General features: G+C 32.2%; 2 protein-coding genes, 1 long non-coding RNA gene and 1 other non-coding gene across 5 annotated transcripts; 2 read left to right on the top strand and 2 right to left on the bottom strand.

Annotated features, from left to right (window-relative positions):
• Positions 1 to 908: 908 nt before the first annotated feature.
• LOC123893855 (serine/threonine-protein kinase RHS3-like) lies at positions 909 to 4,915 on the top strand. Of its 2 annotated transcripts, XM_045943671.1 has the most exons (4): positions 909 to 1,471; positions 2,157 to 2,231; positions 2,572 to 3,458; positions 3,856 to 4,915. In XM_045943671.1, exons 2-4 carry the CDS (start codon positions 2,202 to 2,204, stop codon positions 4,742 to 4,744), a joined length of 1,806 nt encoding a protein of 601 aa, XP_045799627.1. In that variant the 5' UTR covers positions 909 to 1,471; positions 2,157 to 2,201; the 3' UTR covers positions 4,745 to 4,915. The 2 variants fall into 2 exon arrangements, with proteins under 2 accessions (XP_045799627.1, XP_045799628.1); XM_045943672.1 differs by lacking the exon at positions 909 to 1,471 and having other exon boundaries at positions 1,988 to 2,231.
• A 1,519-nt stretch (positions 4,916 to 6,434) lies between these two features.
• LOC123900243 lies at positions 6,435 to 6,547 on the bottom strand. Its single transcript, XR_006805894.1, has one exon. It is a non-coding gene; the product is annotated as a U5 spliceosomal RNA (small nuclear RNA).
• Positions 6,548 to 7,266: 719 nt separating this feature from the next.
• Positions 7,267 to 8,630, top strand: LOC123893854. The gene is made up of 3 exons (XR_006803565.1): positions 7,267 to 7,453; positions 7,582 to 7,681; positions 8,600 to 8,630. It is a non-coding gene; the product is annotated as an uncharacterized LOC123893854 (long non-coding RNA).
• A 3,721-nt stretch (positions 8,631 to 12,351) lies between these two features.
• Positions 12,352 to 18,539, bottom strand: LOC123893853 (isocitrate dehydrogenase [NADP]-like). Its single transcript, XM_045943670.1, has 15 exons — positions 18,149 to 18,539; positions 17,240 to 17,283; positions 16,836 to 16,945; positions 15,703 to 15,740; positions 15,493 to 15,570; positions 15,346 to 15,399; positions 15,165 to 15,266; positions 14,950 to 15,041; positions 14,745 to 14,848; positions 14,556 to 14,624; positions 14,360 to 14,475; positions 14,214 to 14,248; positions 13,941 to 14,083; positions 12,963 to 13,085; positions 12,352 to 12,870 (listed from the first exon to the last, which is right to left on the bottom strand). The coding sequence occupies exons 1-15, from the start codon at positions 18,195 to 18,197 to the stop codon at positions 12,777 to 12,779; spliced, it is 1,251 nt and encodes a 416-aa protein (XP_045799626.1). The 5' UTR covers positions 18,198 to 18,539; the 3' UTR covers positions 12,352 to 12,776.
• Positions 18,540 to 19,933: the final 1,394 nt, after the last annotated feature.

The following is a 19,933-nucleotide window of genomic DNA, read 5'->3' as shown; positions in this document are numbered from 1 at the left end:
TTAACATACATAATGATACACCATAAAATCTTTTTTTTCACCATTGCTTAAAACCCATTTTTTCCTTAATGTTTTTTCTCCATGGGGGCAGCTAACTTCTATGATATTGACCTCCAAGACAGTGGTTAGACTTATTACTTGGTCTGGTTAGAATTAGATGCACTAAATGGCTGTTACATCATCTCATGGTTCTTGTATTTAATTATTCACTATAATTGGGGAACATCAACCACCATCTTAAGATTCTTAACACATCATTTTGTCCTAGCTCTTAAACAACCACTATCATCTGAAATTCATTTTCAGGTAGTGGTTCAAACTGTCCATAATGGTACCAAAAAATTAATGTCTTTTGCGATTTTATTAAATTACGTTAATTTTAGTATAGCTGAATGGCAAGATATAAATTTTCAATTTAACAGTTTGTAATGCTATTTTTTGATAAAAATATTGAGTGGTGTAATTTGAATATACCACACCAATTCATTATTTATGGATGATGAGATTTCATTGATACATAGCCGATTCTGTTTTCTCCGGCGGATGGGCACAGTCACATGTATTTTTATTTATAATGAAAATTCTTAAAAGATCAATATGTCAAAATTTTAGTTTGAATGTATAAAACTATATAAAATAATTTTACACATGTATGTCTCAGTTTTTTTTTATTTAGTAAGTAGTCTGGTGGTTAGAAATTTCACCCTTAAGGTGAATAAGAGTTTGAATCCTGATCCTCCATATATAATGTAATGTTCCTACCAACTGAGCTAAACAAATATTTTACATAATAATATCATAATATAAACTAAACTCATAATTGAAATGAAAAAAATAAATAAAAATTAATGATATTTTTACATGGTATGGTGGTGTTGACGGCATAACATGAAGTTGTCAATATTAAGGACATAGTAAGAGTGGGCAGATAGGAGAGAGGAGAGGCAGTTAAACTCCTATTTACATTTCAGAGAGAATATGTCGCCTATCCATTCTTTTTCCATACACTTGTGACCATTTCCTCTCTTTTCTCTCTCTCAAAATCCATCATGCTAATCTGTGAAATCACTGTACTTAAAATAAAAACAAATTAATTTTCATATAGTTTTTTTATTTACCATTTTCTATATATAAAATATTGGTTTTTCCTAATTGTAGTTATGTTACTATCTTCAACCTCTTTTTTCCACAATTTCCTCTCACACAAGATATGAATCTCAAGTGTTTTTTTGATGATAGGTTGTTAGGTTCCATTCAACAACCAGCTCATTTTCAATATCCATATGTCATTTCTTTCATTAACCAAACAACCTTGTTCCTCTTTTTTCCTATACATAATTTCTCTCTTTTTCTTCTTCAAAAGTAATTTAGATGTTATATTCATTTGACCATGCAGCTGAAACATTATTGTTATTAGCTCTTACATAACCTTAGGTGTGTTACAAGGGTTGATGCCATTTCTATCTTTAAGGTTTGTATATTGCTTTCCTTCAAATCTCTTTTTTTTGTCACATCAATCTTCAACATGTCTTAAAGGTTAGGAACGTATCGGATTTGGATTGCCTGTTGTAGGAAAATGTCAGACGATCTAAATCAAACATTCAAAAATCAATTTTAACCGTTGATCATGATCGGACAGATTACAACAGTTACTGCATGACGGTTTCCGAACATATCATTGTCACACATATATATGTTTTATTTGTTTATGTTTCTCTTTTTATTAATAATTTGTTTTTTTTTTGTTACAAATGATTGGTAGAATCTATAAGGTATCTACATAATTTGTCTTTGACTATGTATTGTTGTCTAAATTACATTCCATAACGTGGATACCATGAATTTACTGATTTGTTCTTTATGCTCTTGACTTTTATATCATGGCATCATGCATGTTAAAAACTAAAGCTTATTTTTCTCTATTAATTTGTACATATTTTCTCACAAGAAGAAATTAAACTACATCATTGTACAAGTTTGTGGATACAATTGTTGTTTCATATTATAGACAATAAACAAGATCTTAGTACTTTTTGTCTAAGTTTGTGGATACATTATGTCATTTTTTTTTTTAGTTTTAGATACAAAATCATGTTAAAATCACAACATTCTCATGTATGATTCCATAACCAATTTTCAATTTTTTTTCCTTCCAGAAATTCTCTTAGGTGGTGTCATTGTGTTGCACATTCATAGCGTCAATGCCTATCAAAATGCCTGATCATCCAGAGGTAAGAGTTTCATATCATTGTTTGTTTTCACACATGCATAATTGCTTATCAGATCAATCGCAACTAATCCATGGTTTCTTAAGTAAAGATATGACCGTTGTGGTTGCGACCGCGGTTGCAGATATGTTGCAAACTTTTATAATGAGGGAAAATGCATCTGCATTGGTCAAAACTGCAGTTGTGATACCGTTGTGGAGACCTCAAAATCATTTATATTGCGGCCACAGTTGCAGACCACAATTTAAAACATGGATATGATAATAATTATTTTGGAAAGAATTCGATCAAATTATTCATGACTGTGAAAATTTGATAATTTGTTTTTTTTTCATATATGCAGATGAATCACAATAGATCGGATGAACATTCTGAGACAAAACACAATGTTCATCATAGTTATCAGAAGAATCACAATATATCAGAAGAATCTCATGAAACAAATCATTCTGAGGCAAAACACAGTGTTCATAGTTATCCAAGTTCGGGAAACAATTCGCCAACTTATTCCAAAAAGGCGAATCAAGAAGGAAAAGGTGCATTCACAAATGATTATTCATCAAGTGAAGCTACTAAAGATATGGATCAAGTTTCTAAAACAGATGAAAAATTTACAAATAAAACTCGACCACAGAAAATAACTCCACCAAACAAAAACATTTCTGATGCTTTTACAAAACAAAGTCCAAGGACAAAGATGCCTATAAGTGCTGATCCTCCAACTCCAGGAATTTCAAAGGGTATGCCTACTCATACAAAGAACAACAGTCAAAGTGGACCTGGAAGTGGAACTAGCTCACGCAGCGACAGTTTAGAGAGCACAAGTTGTTCTTCAAACATTAGGCCACATACTGGTGGTGATGTTAGGTGGGATGCAATTAACATGGCTTTGAAAAATGGTCCTCTTAATCTTAGCCATTTTCGACTTCTTAAGCGTATCGGTTATGGAGACATTGGAAGTGTGTATCTTGTCGAACTTAAAGGAACTGATGCTCATTTTGCTATGAAAGTAATGGACAAGGCTGCTCTTATAAGTAGAAACAAACTTCTTAGATCACAAACTGAAAGGGAGATTCTTGGTCTTCTTGATCATCCCTTTTTGCCTACTTTGTATTCTTACTTTGAAACTGATAAGTTTTACTGTCTCGTTATGGAGTACTGTAGTGGCGGTGATCTTCATTCGCTTCGACAGAAACAACCAAATAAGTGTTTCACTGAAGAAGCTGCAAGGTTTGTTGACTATGTTTGCTGCATTTTCTTTTCTGTTCGATTCCTGGTGGGAACCATTCTTGGCTAGGCCTTACTTACCTCCCGGCTGAACTCTGGATTGCCAGGGGCCCCTTCCCCGGGAACCAGAGGGTTAACGCCAAAAAAAAAACCTATGTAGTACAAAAATTCATATTGGTGGCTTATCCCGTGTCCGACACATGTCAGTGTCTGACACAACCTGAAACTGACACATGCGGTTACATACTTACATTCAATTACTTTTATTTTTTTAAACTATTACCAGTGTTGTGTCTGATGTATGTGTAGGTGCTTCATAAACTATAACTACATATAGATTCTAATATTTATGAATTCAGTTTGTAGATCAAGAATCTAATGTTCAAATCACTTGTGATAGGTTCTATGCTTCCGAGGTTTTGTTAGCTCTCGAGTACCTACACATGCTTGGCATTGTATACAGAGACTTAAAGCCAGAGAATCTTTTAGTTAGAGATGAAGGTCACATCATGCTCTCAGATTTTGATTTATCGCTTCGCTGCTCTGTCTGTCCTACACTTGTCAAGTCTTCATCTACTCACGCAGCAAGCGGCAGCGGCAGTGATTATGGAAGTATATTAAATGATGACCAAGCAGCTGCTCAGCCATCAACAGGCTTCTTCCCTCGGATTTTACCTTCAAAAAAGAATCGGAAGGCAAAATCAGACTTCGGTCTACTGGTTAACGGAAACCGTCTTCCCGAACTAATGGCAGAACCAACCAATGTGAGATCAATGTCTTTTGTAGGTACACATGAATATCTTGCACCTGAAATCATCAAAGGAGAAGGACATGGTAGTGCAGTAGATTGGTGGACTTTCGGAATCTTCTTGTACGAATTGTTGCACGGTGCAACGCCTTTTAAAGGCGCAGGATATAAAGCAACACTATTCAATGTTGTTGGACAGCCATTAAGGTTTCCAGATAGTCCTCAAATTAGTCCTGTGGCTAAAGATCTTATTAGAGGATTGTTGGTGAAGGAACCTCAGAAGAGAATTGCATACAAAAGAGGAGCAACAGAAATAAAACAGCATCCATTTTTTGAAGGAGTGAATTGGGCTCTAGTTAGAAGTGCAACACCACCACATATACCAGATATGATAGACTTTTCAAAGTATGCTAAAAAAGAAACAGCACCACCACCAGTTGCTGATAAGAAGATGCCAGAAATTGCTAGTGATAAAATTCCTAGTGATAAAAAATGCAAAAATTCAACTGATAATTCTTATGTAGATTTTGAGTATTTTTAGCAGAAAAATACATATTTGGATATTTAAATATATATACTTTTTTTGACAAAATTTGTTGTACAAAGTGTAACCTCTTCTTTCCCCATGAGAAAAATTTGAAGGCATATCAGTGAACTAATCATTGTAAACACATACATGTAAATTCATTAAAAAAATTATTTTTTCTTCTTAGTCTCTTTTTTGTGTTTTTAGTATTGTTCTAAGAAGTTCCAAACTATATCTTTATTAGAATTTGTTATATATCTTTTCTACATATAAAATGGATATTATTTGAGGATTATATTTTTTGTCTTTAATATTATTTGAATTCGATTTATCGCTTCGCCAATGTGTCTGTCCTACACTTGTCAAGTCTTCGTCTATCCAGGATTGGGTCTTGATTTGAATATTCGTAAGACTGAGATCGTTTGACTTTCATGTGATGGACCTAAACTTCGTGATAGGTTGTTCCCTTCGGATATTGGGAGGCCGGTGTTTGGGCCAAAATTTCTTGGAGGGTCTGTTAGTCAATATAAAGGTTTTATCGAGGGGGTGACCATGAAAAGAGTTGTCAGGACTATTGAGGTAATGCATTTTCTTTCTCAGTTAAAAGATCCATAAATTGAACTTCTTCTACTTCGATCATGCATAAGTATCACCAAACTTTTTTTCGACCTAAAGACGTGTCAGCCAATTCACATGGAAGATATATACAACTATTTAGTTTGATAAAGAGTTGGAAAGTGCGGTTGAAGACATTGTGGTTGGAGATACAACTATTTAGTTTGATAAAGAGTTGCAAGGTGCGGTTGAAGACATTGTGTTTGGTGGAAGTCCTTTCTTTGAGGACCTTCAATGGAGTATGACTTCTTTACCTATTATGTTTTGACAATCAACATGCTATTATACCATTTGCATCTGACACTTTTGGCTTCCTTGCACCAGAGGTTGTGGATCTTCTGAAAAGTTCAAAGAGTCATACATAACAATGTTGTGTCGCTTAGGTCTCTAGATGTAGTTTTAATGATGATTGATTTTGTCATCCAAAGATGGTTGGTGGCACAGTTTGTTGTCGGCCTATCTTTGATTATGTTCAAACTCGTTGGTTGAGTTCTCTAGGAGGCAAGCTAATATGGTAGCCCATAAGTTAGCTAAGGCGGCTATATATCGGCTAGTCCTCGTGTGTTTGATTTGATGCCAAATTGTATAGCTACTAATATTATTAATGATATAAGTTAAGTTTGTTATTGTCAGAAAAAAAAGCGTAATGCAAAAGCGTGGACTGAACACCAAGATGAAAAAGACGTACGTTAATGAAGATTTGCTGAAGAAAAGCAGTCCCTAAATCAAACTTTTTTTTACCATATGATACAAATTGTCCACCGTCGTTAGTGGACTAATTTCTATCGGTCAATCTTTGGAGTACACAAGGTGGATTCTTTCCTCCCAACTAGATTTTTTTCCTTACGCGGGACTTGAAAATCTAACCTCTGACCACCTACTTAAGTGGTCAAAGACCCTTACAACTTCCACCAATTCATGGTTAGTTACCAGAATCAACACGTAATCTAATCCAAGATGGAAACTATATATCAACTTGATTTTCTGACCTTAAAAACATTTTCATTCCTATATATCGACCATTAAGACTAAACTGCGATATACCAAATGCCCATGCTGATGAAATAAAAAAATGAAACCGATATTGCAGACCCCTCAATAAAGAGAGGACTTCTAAAAATTAGTGTATGTTGCTTTTAGTAACGTGCACACGATATTCTTTAGTAAAAGGCAAGTAGTTCGCTATACGCTCATAACACATCTTCGTAGTTTGCAATGAAAGAATCCTTTCATTATATTATGTTAAAAATAAAAAAAATAGTGACTAAAAAAATATTTAACCAAAAAAATCAAAGCTTTGAGTTTGCATAATTTTAGATATCGTTAGGTTCTAGTTGATTTGTTTTTTAAACCAGTTATCCTTTATGCGCAACTGGAGAGATTAATTCATCAAGTTGGGTAGGACAATAGTGAGTGACAAATCTCTCCCTCAAGAGATTAAACATAGATGCAATCCTAAGGCTGGATTTGAACTAAGGACCTATGGTTATGTTGAAAGAGACCCTTACTATCTCATTCAAATGCTCTTAGTAGTTTGTAGTTGATCAAGTTTGTAAACATAGTTTGTAACTAGATTGTGTTAAAAATAATTTTGTTGATTAATTAAACAAATTATTGAAAAATCTTCCATCTTTATAAATTATGAACCCATCCAAGCCTAATTCACTAACCCTAATTCACCCAAACCTAATACCAAACCTAATAACCCATTTTTCCAAACCTTTTTCCAAACCTAATACCAAACCTAATTCTAACCCTATAATACAAAACCTAATTCTAACCCTACTCACCTTCTTTGACAGATCAGATGAGAAGACTGCAAATTTCAGTGTCAGAGATCTTCACATTCTTTTCATGCAATCTTTCATGTGTCCCCTCTTATTAAAAATTAAAAATCTAAAAATTTTATTTATGATCAGAAGACCTGCAAATTCCTTTCATGCAATCTTCCATGTGTCTTCTATGGAAGATTTCTCCCTGTATCTTCCATGCAACATTCCATGTGTCCAACATATTGTATCCATGTTTCTCTATAAATACCACCAATCAACTCATCTATCACCACCAAATCAACCATCATCTCTCTTGACACAAAGATGACTAACTCAGGTGAACATCTTTTATGCATATGATTTTTCTTGATGAAAGGGTAGATTTACATTTTCATTCTTACGCTTTCTTTGCCAATTTAGTTTCAATTAATCTAACTTTCTATGAATCTCTTTATTTTTATATAGGGTGACTCAATTCATGCAACTGTTAGGAAAAATTTGATCTCCCAATTTAAGGATCAACTTGAAGAAGGATGTGCTTATGTTTTTGAAAAATTTATGGTTGGTAAGAATGATGTTACTTTCAAGAGTACTCCCCATAAACACAAACACATGCTTGGTTTTTTCTTTCTTCTCTGTTTTAGTAAAAAAAAATTCATCCTGTTTGTTTCTATTTTTTATGTTGTTTTGTGGTGCTTCTTGTGCCAGAGATTTTGCAGTGCTGCTTGCTGAGCCAGTTTTTTTATATGCATGTTTGCTGTTTTGTTGTCTTGCAAGTTAATGTTTTTATTCATTGAATTCGTTGTTGTTTTTATTTTTTTACTGCTATTTCATGTTTTGTAGCTAATTATTGATGTAGCATAATTTAATTTGATGCTTGGTGCAAAAATATAGGACATTTGTTGCTATTTTTTAGTGTTGCTTCCTATTTTTTTTAGGCTTACTGTACCAGATTTTATTTATTTTTATGCTTACTGTTGTTGTTCTTGCTTTTTCCCATTTTTTCTCTTTAATCTGTTAATTATTTATGATTATTAATAATTAAAAAAAAAACCAAGAAACTGAAATTGGGGGAGGGGGCAGCGCTGCTTCTGCAGCTGCTGTCTATTTTTAAATTTTTTAACATATATTTTAATCAAATAAAATATTATAATTATTATATAAATTAAAGTAATATTAATTATTATGATGTGTTTGTTATGCGAATAGTTTCTACTTATTGGATATGAATTTGCATTAAACAATATAAAAAATCCATTTTTAAAAAGTTAATTACACAATTTTGAAAAAAAATGTTGCTATATAATATGTCCCTTTAGGACACATATTAATATTAACATTTTTATAAATAAAATCGTATATCAAGTCTTAACAATTTTTTTTAACTATCATATGCTAATATATTATGGCTTTATTTTAACTTTGAGTACAATATTGTGGCTTTATTTTTGCTAATACTAATAAATTTGTATATTTGTTACAGCTTGAAACCAATGACAAGAGAAAAAAGAATCCTCCCTATTTTTTGAACATATTTGATTAGCATGAAATCATTGAAAAGAGAGTCATGCATACTTTCCAAGATGGAAACCTATGAGTTTGAGTTTCATAGTGCAAGTGTTTGGTTTGTCATTTTTTTTAGCTTCTTTTGATGAACATGAAATATATGAGTGGTTTGTAAAAAATTGAATTGAGACTATTTTTATGAACAAGAAGGCTTCTATGTATACATGAGCAAGATTTGATTAAACAAGAAAATACATAGAGTAAGTGCTTCGGTAAATTAACTAATCTCCAATTTAAATCAACAATCATCATCTCCATCGCAACTATTGCCTTCACTGAGAGATGACAATTTTGATCGCTGATAAAACTTTTAAAATCACTATTACAAGTTATTACTGATAAAAAATTATTATTCACGGGTAGATGACAATTTTGATCGCTAATAAAACTTTTAAAATCACTATTACAAGTTATTGTTTATAAAAAATTATTATTCGCGGGGAGATGACAATTTTGATCGCTAACAAAAGTTTTAGAATAACTATAACAAGTTATTACTGATAAAAAAATTTATAATTGACCGGAGAGATGATATTTTTTATCGCTAATAAAAATTTGTGCCAAATAGATATGGTGTTCCAATCATGTTATGTCATTCTAACCGGTCTCACATATTCATCTATTCACTAATGGTCATTTGCAAAATGTAGATTCCTCTACTTCTTCTAAGCCATATTCACTCAACTCTCTTTCTTAACTTACATAAATTTTAAAATAAGAGTTTAATTTGTATGCATTATCAGTGTAAAGTTTTTATACATGTCACGGGTCTTGGAGACTCCATTGTAAAACTCGGTGTGATGTTTCACTTGATTCATGTTATTATGACGGTCTTTTTATGTTGTAGGTTTTCCTCTGTATCAAATTCAAACTATCATTCTTACGATGAAATGTGTTTGTTTGTTTTTAATTTTATGTTGTTTATGTTAGTATCCAACTTGACTTCTATTATCTTTTGAATACTTATCCAAATTTTGTTGTGTTCATATGATTTGCATCTATATTTACAATGATAGATTATACCTAACTCACTTGATTAACAACATCCATGATTGAAATATATATGGTATTACTTATAAAAATTTATAATTCACGGGGACATGACAATTTTTTTGCTGATAAAAGTTTTAAAATCACTATTATGAATTATTACTGAGTAAAATTTATAATTGACTGAGCGATCCGACAATATGGTGGTTCACTTTTGTATTGTACTTATAATTTGGTTTTTAAGTTTGTTTACTCTTTTGGATGTAACAATGCAATTTACTTCTTGATTTTATTATCAATGATTATATGAATGATTTTTAATTTCATCATGTAAACATACTACTCATAAGAAAATTTGACCAACTTAATTTATACATGTCACGGCACGGGTCTTGAAAGCTCCACTGTAAAATTTGGCTTGGCGTTTGTGAACCTTTATATTATCCCTTGAATATTACTACTTAGTCCACTTAATTATGTTTAATTTATCATGATCAACAATATCCATGATTGACAACAACCATGATTGACATATAAATGACGTTCCACAAAACCCCGAACGCACGGGGAGCTGACTAGTTATTTGAACTTTTTGACCAATCAGTAATATAACAAGAAAAATTGGCATTGCCCAAACCTCATACATTAACTCTAAAGAGAATTGTGAAAAAAACAACCAAGACTACAAGTTGGAAAGAAGAATCTCTTGCATTGCTCATCTTTGTCTTAAATAAAAACACATGTTCAATGAGGAACTATGTTTATAGACCCAAAAGCTGAGACCAAATTAAATGCTTGTGCCTATTCCCTATACTCATCTCATAAATAATCCAACCGATCTTAAATATAAGCAAAAGTCAAAACGTATTTAGTCTAAAATTTGAGCCAAATACGTTTTGACTTTTGCTTATATTTAAAATCGAAGGGAGTACACGTTAGAATTACCAATGGAAAGACATTAAATATTCACTAGACTGCATTAAATGTTTGTGCGTATTTCATGTACCCCTCTCTCATATACCACATTAAAGGGTTGTGTGGATTCCCTATACTCCTCTCATAAATACATACTCCTTTAGTCCATTATTATATAAGAAAACTTTTGGTTTCTAGATTCATGGAATTATTGATGTATTTGGTCCATTTTTTAGACCAAATACATCAATCATTCTATGAATCTAAAAAGTAAAAATTTTCTTACATTAAGGACCAGAGAAAGTATTAGTATTTACTAACAATTAATTTTATATTAGGATTACCAATGGAAAGGGTTGTGCGGATTCCCTATACTTCTCTCATAAATACATATTATTATCCACTAACAATTAATTTTAAACGAGGATTACCAATGGGAAGGGTTGTGCGAATTTCATATACTCATCTCATACATACATACATACACGTTATAATTACTAATGGAAAGACATTAAATATATCCACTAGACTGCATCAAATATTTGTGCATATTTCCTATACCCCTCTCATATACCACATTAAAGGGTTGCGTGGATTCCCTATAGTCATCTCATAAAATTAATTGTTAGTGAATACTAATGTGTATTTATGAGAGGAATATAGGGAATCCGCACAACCCTTTCCATCGGTAATCCTCATATAAAATTAATTGTTACTCCTCCGTTCCTTTTTATTTGTCGTTCGGGAATCGTGCGCACTATTCATATAATCTACTTTTATCGTACTTTTCTAGTAATATATAAAAACAAATATTATGATATAAGATGTTTAATTTGCCTCGATGAGTATTTATTGAATTTCTGATCAGGATTTACTTACATCGCAACTGAATTCTGGATTATTGAGGTCTCCATTCTCCTAGAAACCAAAGGAATAAATACAAAAAAAAAATATTGGATTTGTTCTCATTGTACTTCTAGCTTAACAATTTATGCCTTTCCTATGTATCAATCTATTTTTCCTTTGTGGTTGATATTTGAAATCCTTTTTAGTCCTAGATTACTTGTTATAATTTGAGGGAGTTAATTAGGGTTGGTCTATCCACGTAAGCATAACTCAATTGGTAGGAACATTGCATGTAATATGCAGAGACCGAGCTTCGAACCTTGATACTTACACTTATTCATCTTAAAAAGTGAAATTTTAGTTACTAAGATGCTTGACAATAAAAATAGAGTCGGTCCTATTTGTATAAATTTGTCATTAAAATGAACATAAATTCATCATTAGAGACTAAAAACAAAACATAAAATTTGTAGGGACGAAAATAAAAATTCGCTATATTTATAGGGGAAAAACATATTTAACCCTAGTTAATATCAAACCTATCCCTAAGTCATTATTTTGGCCATTTGATCCTTGGATTTGTGGTATTTTGGGCTTGGTCTCAACTTAGCAAATATACCAACTTAGCTTAGCAAATATACCACTTAACTTTTAGTCTACCTCGACACTTCTTGTGCTGAGGGGACTGTTTTGTTAATATATACTCCGCCCCAAAATATAAGCAAAAGTGAGTCAAACAAATTTCATGTATTTGGTTCAACATTTGGACCAAATACATTCACTTTTGTTGACTAACTTTTACTTATATTTTGGGACGGAGGGAGTATCATTTTGGCTTGTTCAAAAAAAAAAAAAGCAAATATACCAACTTTCATATTCTAAAGAAAAGGAAAAAAAAAAATATCATATAATGCTTCAGTAATAATTTTCTCAAATATTAAAATATCTATAACAACAGAACATAAGATAGGGAATAACTAGCTCCTCTTTTAGAACTTGGAAAACCCAAAATCAGTTGAAAATTCTACGAGACCCTTGAATTCTTTGTGAATACCAAGCTTTTCTATCTATGATAAGGGGTGAAATTCAGGTCTAGGAAGTGCTTATTTTAAGTAAATCATAAGGAAAGGTGTAGTCCCTAAGGCATGATTCTTCCTGTTGTCAATGTTGTGTCTGTCCAGTATCTGCAACATCCTGACCTGAATATTCTCCCCACCCAACTTCTTCCATTTTTTATTCAAACAACCATACTCAAAATCCAAAACTCGGCATAATAAATGCTTAAACCCAAGTAATAGTCCAATCTAATAGAATTAAAGTAGACCAAAAGAAAAAGATGAACTCTACAACTTTGCTTGTGTAGTTAATCTTGTTCTCAGCTCCTCGGCTACAGCATCAATGAATTCCTCAGTATTCAAATAGTGCGACCTAGAAACCCTACAACAAAATAAAGAGCAAGTAAGTAATTTTGATTTGTTAGCTAAAGGAAGTTAACATTCCGAAAGAACTATCACAGGGCAAGAAATTACTTGGGTCCGTGAACAAGAAGCGCAAGATCCTTTGTCATTTTTCCCAATTCAACTGTTCCAATGCAAGCCGCTTCAAGTTTCTCCGTGAAGTCCAGCAATCTTTCATTTCCATCCAACTTTGCTCTGCAAAAGTTAGGTTGTTTTTAAAAAGCTTTTAAAATATATTTGAAACAAAAAAAACACCTGTTTTACCATTTAGTTTAACAAAAGATATCTTTTCATTAATATTTACAAAATGTAAAACTTTTCTTTTAATTTGTTTTATGTACAAATATAAAACAATGATCAAAACTTATCTCACTAGGTCAGGTCGGCTACATGAATGAAATAATGCCTTAGTGCTCTATCACATATAATATCTTAATCCAAACCATTGATTTCTAGGTCTTTCTTAATAGTTTCTTCTACAGTTTTTCTTGGTCTTCCTCTGCCTCTAGCAATTGGGCTACCGTCCATCTGATCTATTTTCCTCACTATAAAATCTAGTGATCGATCTTCTCTAAACATGTCCAATTACCTAACTTGAGGTTCAACCATCTTTTCTACGATAGATGCTACTCTAACTCTCTTTCTGATGCTATCATTCCTAATTCTATCTCATCTAGAATTTGCGCATCTATTATAGCATTCTCATCTATTGCGAAATTGTTTTTCAAACATGTTTTTAAATTTTTAAAAAAGCTTCTTAGAAAAAACACAAATAAATAGCCCCTTAATCTACTCAGCTCGCCATATGTATTACTACCTCCGGTTGTTTTTATAAGAAACAATTGACTTTTTAGGGTCATTGAATAATTGATGTATCTGGTCTATATTAAAGATCAGATACATCAGTTATTTAATGAATCTAAAAAGTGAGTTGTTTCTTATAAAAGGGACCGGAAGGAGTATTAGCTAAAACTACAAAGGAAAAAGATCAAATTCTATGGATTATGGTATGAAGAAAAATAAATCATGAGTTTCAACTTCAATGCTTACCTATGTGCAAGACCTTGTGACCAAGCAAAAATTGAAGCAATACTGTTAGTACTTGTTTCAGCACCCTTCTGGTGAACCCGAAAATGACGGGTAACAGTACCATGAGCTGCCTCTGCTTCAATTGTTTTCCCATCGGGGCAAACCTGTTGCGAATTTTAGCTTTTTGAACATCCATGCCAGATATGTAACCAAAGAAAAGACGGATACAAACACAATAAAACGATATGTGTGAAGGGAAAACTGAAACAGTGAAAAGGGTTAGAAAAGCAATACCAGTATTGATGTCATCAATCCAAGAGAACCAAATCCTGTTAAATAGAAACTATTTTTCAGATCATATTAATGCTAAACCTTGGCCATCTATTTTCATAACAAAAGCAACAAAAGTTACAAAACTTTCAAGAACTAAGAATCAACACCTTGCGCTATGAAATCACTCTGCACATCCCCATCATAATTCTTGCAAGCCCATACATAACCTCCATCACTTTTAAGAGCATACGCAACCATATCATCTATAAGACGATGTTCATACCTAAGAATCAAGAATGTGAAATTATCAATCTGATTATGAAATGAAAGTTTTTGACAAGCATGACAAGAAATTCATCTAACCATATTCCTGCAGATTTAAATTTCTGACTCCATTGGCTGTCATAAACTTCCTGGAAAATATCTTTGAATCTTCATAAAAAGAAGAGTTAGACATGTGCTTCGGTGTATAACAACTACAATTAAAATAGTATCTCAATTAATTGACGAGTCGTGAAATATGAAAAATTAACATCAAATATAACAGTATACCTTCCATCATATTTTTTTAGAATGGTATTTTTAGTGCTAAGATAGAGAGGCCATTTTTTCTCATGAGCAATGTTCATTGAAGCCTCAGCAAAAGCTCGAATGGACTGTTTCAAGACCAAATACCACATAATTTATCATTGGCGGTGTAGTTAAAATAGTTTTCAGAGAGAAAATAATAATAAAAAAGCATAGTTCAGATGCAAACCTCGTCGGTATTATACATGGCCAAAGCTACACCTCCAGCACCAGTGAAGTTATACACCTCTAGCTCTTTAGTTTCTTCATGTCCACCAGGTGCTGCAAAGCGCAAAAAAAATAATTGTAAGATACTTTAAATTTATAGATCTCAAACTTTTAAGTCTTCTAGAAATCGAACAGAAGTCAAAGTTTGATCTTTGGTTGACAGGTTATTGACTTTACCGAACACCAATTTTAGCTTCCCTGGGCCTTTTATAACTGCATCAGTTGCACGATATTGGTCTCCGAAAGCATGTCTTCCAATGCATATTGGCTTCGTCCAGCCTAAACAATATCCAGTAATTAACATTTTCAATCATAAAGCAAAATTCAGATATCAAATAAGTTCTAATTATTTAGGAACCTGTAACAAGCCGAGGAATGTTTTTACAGATGATTGGCTCTCTAAAAACTGTACCTGTAAGGATATAGAATGATAGTTCCCACAGATGTCAATTAAGAACTCGGAACATAAAACATGGTTGCAAAAAGCTTCAGAAAGTTTAATTACCATTTAAAATGTTCCGGATTGTCCCATTTGGACTCTTCCACATTTGTTTTAAGTTAAATTCCTTGACACGGCCTTCATCTATGAAAAATAAAACCCTTGGATGTGAATTTCAATGAACACATAGGCAACATGTTGGTACACCGTACACGACCTTAAGTTAAGGTGACATGAAAAGTCACACGTCATTCCAGATAAGAATAATTATGATACCTGGAGTAATAGTTGCACATTTGATAGCTACATTATACCTACAATGAAAGGGAAATAAACCTCATGGTATATTAGGAGGCCTCGTGTAAGACGGTAAGAGAGTATTGCTCAACATTTAACACAGTAAATGAAAACATTAAAACCTATACTCCACAGAACTTTTTTTAAACACAGAATGGTATACAGAAGCGTCACTGTGACAACAGCGATCCCAACTAGATTAGAACCTCAGTTAGCCCCAACCATTTGCAGCATACCAAAGATTGTTATTAAAAAATAAAAGAAGAATTAAGAAGAAAGTGAAGGGGGAAGGGGGCATGGACCAAAACACTTGCATTTTTTCTGTCTAATTTTGATATTCTAACAGTATTCCAGGCATTTTATGTATAGTATTGAGCAAATTAAATATTTAGTCTTCATCTCCATTAAATTCAGACTTTTTTTATCATTAACTATTCCACCGTTTTATACTAACACATCTGGTGGAAAATCTGGCAAAAATTTCCAGAATTTGATAATTAGATGCCCTCATAATGATTTAATGTGTAACATGGATATAAATAAAACATGCCAAAGAACTATGGCTGCGACTCAATTTCAAGATTTGATGAGATGAATGGTTCATCTACTGCTAGATTAACACTCTGGGGGCATCACAATTCTAGTTTAGTTATCCTCGTGTTAGAAACAAATGCACAGCATAATGAAAAACTACATTCCAGCCATTAAGGTGGAATTCCGATGGAATGTTACTCTACCATTGAAATATTCATTCTGTCATGTATGTTCCCAGGAGTATATTTATATAACATGAAACAAAAGCGCCCTAAAGTAATACATGTGTAGTCTTTTCAGAATTTCAAGGCAATTTTGAATAAGAAAAGACATCTGTAAGCCTGAATATGCACTGAACCTTTCAAGCTATTTTCGGATCAAGAAATAAACAGGACAGGGATGTAAAGATTTAACAGTATTGCAACTCTAGATCATAACAACAATCATGGGTAAAAAACAAATGAATATTGAAGGAAAAGCAAGAACAGTATAATACTGATAGCAACAACAAAATGATACACAATCTCAAGCAAAGACAAGGAAAAAAAAAGACTCATGGGAACTATTAGAGCACATACTTTAGTGTAGCTTCGGCACTTTCAATGGTAACTCTATCATCAGTGGCATCTCGATGAGGAAGGCCAAGGTCAAAATACTTAATATCCAGCTCCAGAAAAGGGAAAATAAGCTGCAAAATGTAAAAACACAAAATAAAGAATAAGACTTCGAGATATATAGTTAGCTAGCGATTACTAGTTAGTATGTTGATAGGTAGTTTAGTTCCTAGTTTGTTAACGCCTATAAATGGATTTAGTAAAAAAAAAAAACGCCTATAAATGGATTGATGCAATAACTTTTTACTCATTCAATCAAATAGCAATTTCACTCTTCTCCCGATCCTCTCTTCTGTACCATGTCTATTAACAATAAGCATGTCTGATCCGATTCAACAAGATAATGCAAGAAAACATAACATAACTACCTTATCTTTTATCATTCTCCAAATTACTCTTGTCATTTCATCTCCTGCAAGACAATGAAAGATTGATATTTAGAGAAAGAAAGTGGAAGTCAACGAAATCATGCTTTCTGTTGTGATACCTATTAACCACAGGAACAGTAAACATCAAATGAATCACCAGATACATTGTTTTAGGATGACACACTCCCATTATCCATTTGAACTTGATTCTCAGTAGTGACTAAATCTCATAATAATAGCCGTGGGCGTGTTGGTTTGACACAAAAATAGAACAACAAATTTCGACAATAACTTAGATGGTTAACACAATTTAAATACAAGAATAATCGATATTACAAGTTGTTGCAACTCTATCGACTACAATTAAGCACAATTTTGAACGTTAATTTAACCAGGATATTCAAATGTATATCTTTATTTTGGTTTTCACCACCGGTATCCGGCCCACTGGACCGCCTAATCTGGTTGGGGGGTCAGTTCTGGCATAAAGTGGTTTCAGCCCCTCCCAATCGCAGTTGGGGCGGTGTTCAAATGTATATTTGAACACATGTATGTTAACGACATTGATAATTGTCGCTAATGAGTTGTGTTGAACTAAATAACCACATGTTTGAACTGCGTTAAACATTCAAATTGTTGTCAAATTAGTGTATGAAAGTTGAAAATATAATTTCTGATCATATAAACAAACAAAAAAAAGGATAATAGGAATTATGACCCATTTGATTCCAATTATCCATGATTAATAAAGCAGAAAACTTTATCATCATCATCATCATCATCATCATCATCATCATCATATTTGCAATTATGAATGAGTGATAGAGAAATAAAAGAAAAGAGTTTGACACAGTTGTTAGCATTAGCAATGATCAAAAACATGAGAGTAAGTATAAAAACATAACATACCATCCATTTCGACGATGGGATTGTGAACCGTTATTTTGTGAAACCCCATTTCTGGTTTGCGTGGAAGTGAGAATTCAGCAGACACAGAGAAGTGGCGGTGGGCTTAATTTTCAACGCCTGATGCCCGCATCTGAAGTTGTACTGATCTAGAATCTAGAATCTATATATATATAGAATTCATTCATTCTAATAAACAAACGTGTTGGTCTGTTTTGTTTCAAGTTTTCAACACTTCCTTTTTTATCATGTGCTGGTTGGTTCCACTTATATTTGGAAATAAATCCAAATGATCTCTAAATTTATAAATAGAAAAAAAAATTATAGCAAAAACAAAAAATTGATCCAAATAGATCGAGAGAGGAGAACTCACATCTTGCAAGATTCTCCGACTGAGATTAGTATCGCTAACGATAATAAATCATAACTATGTTTTCCGTCACATCACACCACATCAATCTATTTAATATGACATGACAAATTTATTGTAGTTTTTAATTAGATGATCGTATAAAATTATTTTACATTATGAGTACATCTATATTAAAATCATATATTATTATATGTGTCGACTCTATGATGATTGATCGTAACGTAGTGAATATGTTGAATCAACTTTGGACAAATGATGTTCCATCCAAAGTTAATATTCTTGAATGAAGGTTATTATTATAGAGACCCCCAACCAACTCGCATGATTTTGGTAATTAAGAGATATTATTATTAAAGGTCTTGTTAACATGTGCATATAGAGCACATGTTAAGGTATCTTAATATAGAAATTTAACATTTAATGATACAAAAAATTTAATGCTTGAAAGGTTAAAATTCACAAATTCTAAAGCATAATTTCTATTTTTGATTCCTGCACATGTTAACATTCTCCTGGGTCTTGTTAACATGTGCATATAGAACACATGTTAAGGTATCTTAATATAGAAATTTAACATTTAATGATACAAAAAATTTAATGCTTGAAAGGTTAAAATGCACACAAAAAAAATAATAAAAACTACTTAAATCATCTATAAATTCTTTAAATCCTACATGACAATTTGTCCCCATAAAAAGTAACTTAGTCTCCCCATTTTAGATCATCCCATTAAAGATGCTCTAATGAAAGAAAAAGCAAGAATTAAAACATGAAAGTCATGAACTTTTCTAGTGTTTGTTACACATAAAAACACATGAAGAAAGGAAAATGGATGGATTACACTGAAAAAGAAAAATAAAACCTTACCTTTTCTTCCATGAATAGAAAAGAACAACTACATTTTGGTCCCTTTATGAAAAAAAAATCTTATAAAGATGCAATTTTTGTTATAGGACAAATTTATGTTATTTTTGTATAAACTATTTTCATAAGCTAAAAAATAAGTTATATTCAAACGTCCCCCAAAGTCTTTAGCCTTTTTTATGCTTGAAGTGTTAGCATAATGATAAAAAATTTAGCTTTGTAATCTTAATAGGCTGAGTTTAAAATCTTTAATAAGGACGGTAAAATGCCCTAATTATAAGATCCAGTTAGAAATTCTTCTTGCCCCTTTTTATAAGATCATCTTCAATTTTTCAACAAGATTAATTGTTATTTTACCAAACATGATTATTCTATCTCTTTTTCTATAGCTTACAATAAATATTTTGATAAATCATAAAACATAAATAAATTCTCTCTTTTTAAATAAAAAATTGTAAAAGCAATACCGAACATCAATGAATTTATTATTATTACTAAATTTTTTATACTCGTTATTTAGTCATCTTATATTTAACGAACTTGAACTCCAT

This window comes from Trifolium pratense, linkage group LG7, assembly GCF_020283565.1.
Source record: "Trifolium pratense cultivar HEN17-A07 linkage group LG7, ARS_RC_1.1, whole genome shotgun sequence".
NCBI lineage: Eukaryota > Viridiplantae > Streptophyta > Magnoliopsida > Fabales > Fabaceae > Trifolium > Trifolium pratense.
This window is presented reverse-complemented; position numbering and strand designations above follow the sequence as displayed.

Excerpts from the sequence above, each read along its gene's own strand:
- LOC123893855 (XM_045943671.1), top strand. The coding sequence starts at position 2,202 with ATGCCTATCAAAATGCCTGATCATCCAGAG. Across the intron at positions 2,232-2,571 it reads AAATGCCTGATCATCCAGAG|ATGAATCACAATAGATCGGA; the intron begins GTAAGAGTTTCA and ends TCATATATGCAG. Across the intron at positions 3,459-3,855 it reads TTCACTGAAGAAGCTGCAAG|GTTCTATGCTTCCGAGGTTT; the intron begins GTTTGTTGACTA and ends CACTTGTGATAG.
- LOC123893853 (XM_045943670.1), bottom strand. The coding sequence starts at position 18,197 with ATGGGGTTTCACAAAATAACGGTTCACAATCCCATCGTCGAAATGGAT. Across the intron at positions 15,267-15,345 it reads CATTCCTCGGCTTGTTACAG|GCTGGACGAAGCCAATATGC; the intron begins GTTCCTAAATAA and ends GATATTGTTTAG. Across the intron at positions 12,871-12,962 it reads CTTCTTGTTCACGGACCCAA|GGTTTCTAGGTCGCACTATT; the intron begins GTAATTTCTTGC and ends ATTTTGTTGTAG.